Raw genomic sequence first — 6,542 nt, forward strand, 5'->3', positions numbered from 1 at the left:
CCCTCCCGTACCAAATATGCTTATAAATAAACACAACCTTCCCATCCCATCCTCATTAACAAAAATCTTCAAGGCTTCTTCCACTGAGAGTCTCCTCTGTTCTCCAATTCCCTTCAGCTCCTCTCGGTTATCGTCGAGAAGATGGGTCCCGTCACGCGCTCCTCCTTGGATCAAAAGCTTGCAATGGCGAAGAGATGCTCCCATGGTATTCTTTATATATACTTTCTAGTTTTTTCAAATCCTACGGCACGATATAGCTCAATATCGGCACACTCTTCAAAACTCTCTTAAAAAGAGTTTTCACTATGATATCTCTCTCTGTGGATAAATTAAGGGTGCAAGTTATTTAGCAGCATGCTCTAGTTTTCCCTACTAGCTAGATTTGAGTGAATGATGATGGTCTATTTTGAAATTGGCAGAGGGAGTCGTTGCGGGAGCAAAGGCAGCCGTGGTTGCAAGCGTTGCAGCTGCCGTCCCCACTGTGAGCATTCTCTTCCTTTTCTCTAATTCGCTTCAAGTGCTCCAAATTGCTTCCATATAATTAATTTAACTAGCTCGTCACAAATTGGACTCAGTTGGCCAGCGTCAGGATGCTGCCGTGGGCAAGATCCAACCTGAATCACACAGCTCAAGCTCTCATCATCTCAACAGGTTTTTATCATATTTCATCTCACATGAACTTTCTTTGTATATATTTTGTTACTTTTGACTGCCGATTTAATTAACGAGCTGTGCGTGCATCACTACAGTTGCTGGTGCTGCCTACTTCATTGTTGCAGACAAGACGGTGCTGGCATCGGCCAGGAAGAACTCCTTCACGGATGCTCACCTATCCGACAAAAAGCTTGGTTCCTAATCAAAAAAATGTATTTAACTTGCTCTGATGATCGTGTTCTAAAAGAGCAAAGATGTATTGCATGCACATCTCATAATGGCTAATAAAGATGAGATAGTGGTTTGGCGAGATCGCACCAATTATTCTTGTGAAATCTAATTACTGATATAACAATCCCGTTTAGCTTTTACAAAATTTGGCCCAAAAAAAGGCATGAGAAACCGTCACGAGGCCTATGGATGGACTTCATACATGCGCCTGTCGATGACTTGTATCGCGAGGCTGCTGTTCGGCCGTCCAATTCATTCAGAGTAGAGCCTCGATCAGTTGACCCATGTGGCCATGAAAAATTTCACGAACGCTTTATTATATATATATATATATATATATTATATAAACGAAAATGAGGGACTCCATTAGATTTGACAGAACTAGCAGTGTAGGTCACTACTGAATGAGAGTGTACGTTCTGTACCCAAAAAAATAAAAAAGTACGGTCCTACCTTCAGGTAACCTTTATACATAGACTTTATGCCGGCTAAGGAAAAGGACATTGTAGCAATAACACAGTATGAGATACGTAGAGGCTTCAACAGCACCTTGTGTGCAGATGAGTCCAAGACTGTTTACAGGTCTAGTTTTCTTGCTGCTTATCTCCACTATTTAAAGATTTGATCTCTGTCTGAGAGGGAGAGGTTTCTTGGGCCCTCTATGTATGCATGTGTACGTATAATCGAGAGAAAAAAGATATATTATAGTAAGTTATTTCGTATTATATTAGTCAATCAATAATGGGCCGGATTGATCGTCAGATAAACTATTTCTCTCTTCCAAGATTCAAGCTCCAACATCGTAACGTTTTAAAAAAGATTGTCAAGTAAGTAAATAGTGTGGCCGGTATCCATTACAACTGGATAACATCGTCAGTAAAAGATGGTCATTTTTTTTTATTCGTTAACCTTAAAATCGTGAGTCGTGACCGGCCGAAAACTACTTGGTACAAAAGAGGAAACGAGCCTCGCCCTCGGATAGGGAGGAGGGCGGGAGAGAGAGAGTGAGTGATGGGAGGCACCGAGATCTTGGTCCAAGGGCTGCTCCTGCTCTTCGCTCTGGGCATCTTCTTGGGCCTCCGCTCAATCCCTAGGCGGGCCCTCTCCGGCCTCCACCGCCGATCCCACTCCTCCGCCGCCGCCCGCCGCCACTTCTTTCAGGGCGGTCAGCTCCTCGCTCGCGCCCGCTCCGCCCCCCACGGCGCCCGCGCCACATCCCTCGCCCGCTCCGCCGCCGACGAGGCCGATCGCGCCATCGCCCTCGAACCCCGCGACGCCGCCCACCACATCCTTAAAGCCCTCGCTCTCGATCTCCAGGGCCGCCTCCTCCCCGCCCTCCGCGCCCTGGACACCGCCCTCTCCCCGCCAGCCGCCAAGTCCCTCTCCCACCGCGAGCGTGGCGACGCTCTCGCGAAACGCGCCGAGATCCATCTCGCGGTCAACCGCCGCCGCCGCCTTGACCAAGCCCTCGCTGATCTCCTCGAGGCCGTCCACCTCAGCCCCGACAACGCTAGGGCCTTCTCGCTCCTCGGCGAGTGTTACGAGCTCAAGGGGGCGGGGATGGAGGAGGAAGCCAGGACGGCCTACCAGAACGCGATTCGGATCGACGCATCGCTGGCCTCCGCTCGTGAGGGCCTCCGACGGTTGTCGGATCTAAAAAGATGGAGTCTTGATTCTGAGTCGATCAAGGTACTACCTTTATAGGGTTCCCCTTTCTTCTGAATACTATACTAGGGCTATCTGCATCAAAGATGGAATCTTGACTAATTTTGCTTGTGGTAATCCTACTTCTCATTCATCTCCTTGTAACAATAACGTTTCTTGCTACGAGTTCATGTATTAGTCCAGGCTTTTGGATCAACAAAAGATTTATTTGCTTCTCTTTAAATATCTCTTTATTTTTTATGAGAGCTAATGAAAGAAGTTGAAAGGGAGTGTAAACTTATTAACCGGGACAATCGTTGAAGTGGATGGCTTAAACCCGGTTTTCTCCAGTGATTTGTCATAAATATTTATTTTGTCAACTGAATTTTGCTTATCGTAGTCCATACAAACAACTCTGGTATCATTTTCTACGCATATACTGGATAGCTGCGGCTGAACACCATGATCGGTCAATGTTATAAAGGGCTCCATGTTCGCATCACAAATGCTGTCAAGGATAGCATGTTCTGCTGAGGTGAATAATATGGCGGCCTAACCATCCTAGACTTTATGACATTTAACTGATCCATCAGTGTATAGTTTATTCCAGGATAGCAGTGATTTATGATGGTTCCATTAACATAGACGATCTGCGCTACTCTGCACAATGAATTCTGTAAAGGCAATCCTTTGTTGTGTGTTTTGTGTGTATTAGAACTATCTTCTTTCTAAAAATTTTATTCCATATGATGCAACTCAACAGTGATATTCTAAGCCAAATCTACTGCTTAAAAAAAAATGTATGTGAGAATGATATTTTGGATTCTTGTACTAGTTATATTTTATTATGGACAGGGAATGTATATTATGCTTTGCATTTTTGCTGCATTAACTATAAGAATATTCATTGTCCATTATTGTCGAGATTGATTGCATGTTTTTGGAATATATACTCAACCCCCAGTACATGATCAATGCTGCTGATGCCAAATTGATTATGAAAATTCCATAGTTATGAGCTATAACTTTCCATGGAGCACAAACTCGATGAAATTGAAGCCTTAAAAGACTGACTTGTTTAGCCCCTTATCAACCTTGTGCACTTCAGTTTTAACCAGGAGATAATTGGTTTGATCATACCACCCATTTGAAGAACATAGGATTTTTAGACCTTGTAAAACAATACAGATTCATGGTGGCTCAATTATATCAGATATCTTTATTTTGTGAAGCATCTCTTATATTATTGTAGGGAATTCGTCCTTTGTTTGGTGTGACCTTAATAAAAACTTCAGGCTACAATCTTTTTCCCTTATTCTTACTCCTTGAATCCCTATGCTTGTGTCCTTCTGATGTTTCTATTCATGATGGTTCCAGTTTTCCTACTTTTTGCTTCTATTACTTGCTATTATGGCCAGAGGATAAGTATTATCTCGAGCTACTTGTATAGAATAATATCATCTCGTTTGATATGACAATATACTTGATACATACTCCATTATCGTTCCTAACTAATCAATGCTAAGGTTTGTAGCACAGATTTTCTGTTGCTGAGGCATTTCAGGATTTGTGATATCTTTTCATCTTTACAACGCTACTTCCAGCCGTAATATCTTAGTATATGAAAGCTATCTGCTTAATATTTAAATTTGTAAACTGCTAGTATTCGATTTGAGTTGTCAGTATTTTGATGTAAATTGATCCTTCGTAGAAATATAGTATTTTGTCCTTTGCTGGTGTCATGGAGTTTATTGGTCCTTGGTATTTCATCAGAAGCCCTATTTCTTTTGTTCTGTAAATAAAATGCCAGCATGGCATGTAAGAAATACTGTTTTCAGAACCCTGATCAAGTTCTGGTGGTTTTTGTGAAATTGCATTTTCTATCTGTGGCTTCAGATTTCTTCAACTGGAATATAATATATTCTATGTATTGCTATCAGTATTGCTGGGGAAGTGATTTTGGGGGTCTGATCATAGGGAATATAGGGTTCTTATAAGATCGATGATCACTTTCTTCATGATTGTTATTGAGTGATAATGGACAAGTACAGCTTGTTTCTATTATCTTGACCGGCCAACAACATGCTCTTTTTTGGAAACAAGGGTGAAGGGAGATAATCTTGACCACATGCCTTGAAATGGGGAAGTATAAGCAGGGTTGGTTAATTCACCTAGGTCAAAAAAGCTATTGAGGCTAGATATTATGGTTGTAGGCCTAGTATATGTAAATAATGACTTAATTCTGGAACCTTTGTTAGCTATAAAACTAGTAACAAATGGATACAGCTGGAGATATGCGGTTCTAGAATTTACATTGGTGATAGCATGGCGACATTGGGCTGGTTGTTGCTTTACTTTTGTCGTGGGGTTCCACACATCAATAATGGCTCAGTTTTTTGCTGTGTGAATATAAATGAGTCATTTATGTGGAACCTCATGGATGTCATGGAGAAGCCGTAGTAACCAGAATTTTGTCTGATTAACACAATTTTCAACCCTGCAGTAGCACTCAATTTCAAGAGCTCTGGTTCCTTTATGCTGCACCAAGTACTCTTGTAGACTCCCTTGTAATTCAAGCTTCTTCATAGATCTTGCCTTCCTAAAAGTGGTTGGGCTTTGCTAGCCGTGTAATGGCAACTTATGGGCTTTCCCTCAGAACCTATTTCCACTTGATGTGATCTGTAAAACTAGTTTGATGAACCTTGTTACAGGCGGTGAGGGACCGAGAAAGTAAATGGTCAAAAGCTAAAATTATAATTTTTTGACATTCGCTTATTAACTTAATCAACAATTCTGAAGTTACCTCAATTTGGAAATCAGCTGGCCTTGTAATTTTGAGATCATTTGGTTATAACTTACGGCTAAAATAAGTCTTATCATAAACTTGTGAAATTAATTTTCTAATATCATTAATATCAATGGCTGAACTTCACTCTTTAAAGAACAACCTTGAAATTCCTAATTCTGTACATATATATATATATACACCATTATTTGCTTTTGAACCAATCTATCGTCTGTTTACAGAGACACTAGGTATTCATTGACATGCTTTTACCTATGAGGGTTCATCAAACATCATTTAGAAGCAAAAGCAGCAGCAGCTCTTAAAACACTCAAGATAAACATCAGGCATAAATCTGACAAAAATTGGATCGACCTGTCTACAGGATGTTCGGGTCTGTAAAGCTACTGCTCATAGGTCAAAACAGGTCAATTTCTAGCAAGTTCCGACCCCCACAACATCAGGAGCTGGCCCTAAAAACTTCTGTAGTATTCATTTCTTTTACATGACTTTGATATTTAGGATTGAGGTCGATGATGATTGCTTGAAGAAATGTAACAGGAATTCAGCATGTCTTCATTTGATGAAGAAAGAGTTTTGGCAAAAGTTTACTGCACATGATCCAGAGGGGTTGTCTATCTTGATGATGTGGAGTAAGTAAAGTGTCTTGGTGGCTGACATTGGTTAAATTATCGTTGTAAAGTTGTCATGTGCTCTGGTGTCTCTCTTTTTAAACGTAGCTTCTGTAGTATTCATTGCTTTTGCATGAACTTGATATTTGGGATTGAGGATGATGATGATTGCTTGAAGAGATCTAACAGCAGTTCAGTATCTCATCATTTGGTGAAGAAAGTATCAACAAAAGAAAATCAATGCACATGATCCAGAGAGTATGTGTATCTTGATGATGCGAGGCAAGGAACGATTGTTTGTTGGACATTGTTGGTTAAATCGTCCTCTTTTTGAATGTGCTGTGGTCTCCCTTTTTGAATGTAGTGCTTTTATCTTCTATTGATTGCTTTTAGTTCTTCATTCACCAGGAAATAAGATCCCTCTTGTAGCCTGTAATCTGCCTCCTTTGAAGCCACCACCAAAAGGGCTGTCTCTTGGCTTTCTTCCATTGGGTAGCCATTACTGGTTTCCCAGGCCAACACCGACTATGTCATGGAATGCTTTTCCAGTTAGTATGGTGAATTATTAGCATAGCTAGTGAAAGGGAACAACAATA

General features: G+C 41.1%; 2 protein-coding genes across 2 annotated transcripts; both read left to right on the forward strand.

The window, feature by feature from the left end:
- Window positions 1-975, forward strand: LOC105040190 (early nodulin-93). The gene is made up of 4 exons (XM_029263085.2): window positions 1-205; window positions 420-481; window positions 576-651; window positions 750-975. The coding sequence occupies exons 1-4, from the start codon at window positions 142-144 to the stop codon at window positions 854-856; spliced, it is 309 nt and encodes a 102-aa protein (XP_029118918.2). The 5' UTR covers window positions 1-141; the 3' UTR covers window positions 857-975.
- An 821-nt stretch (window positions 976-1,796) lies between these two features.
- LOC140850787 (uncharacterized) lies at window positions 1,797-2,773 on the forward strand. The gene has a single exon (XM_073254973.1). The coding sequence runs from the start codon at window positions 1,897-1,899 to the stop codon at window positions 2,587-2,589; it is 693 nt and encodes a 230-aa protein (XP_073111074.1). The 5' UTR covers window positions 1,797-1,896; the 3' UTR covers window positions 2,590-2,773.
- Window positions 2,774-6,542: the final 3,769 nt, after the last annotated feature.

The sequence above is a fragment of the Elaeis guineensis genome, chromosome 3, assembly GCF_000442705.2.
Source record: "Elaeis guineensis isolate ETL-2024a chromosome 3, EG11, whole genome shotgun sequence".
In the NCBI taxonomy this organism is placed as follows: domain Eukaryota; kingdom Viridiplantae; phylum Streptophyta; class Magnoliopsida; order Arecales; family Arecaceae; genus Elaeis; species Elaeis guineensis.

Bases quoted from the DNA above. Each gene is read 5' to 3' on its own strand.
- LOC105040190 (XM_029263085.2), top strand. From the start codon at position 142: ATGGGTCCCGTCACGCGCTCCTCCTTGGATCAAAAGCTTGCAATGGCG. The intron at 206-419 runs GTATTCTTTATA...TGAAATTGGCAG, and splicing joins GGCGAAGAGATGCTCCCATG to AGGGAGTCGTTGCGGGAGCA. The intron at 482-575 runs GTGAGCATTCTC...AATTGGACTCAG, and splicing joins TTGCAGCTGCCGTCCCCACT to TTGGCCAGCGTCAGGATGCT.
- LOC140850787 (XM_073254973.1), top strand. From the start codon at position 1,897: ATGGGAGGCACCGAGATCTTGGTCCAAGGGCTGCTCCTGCTCTTCGCT.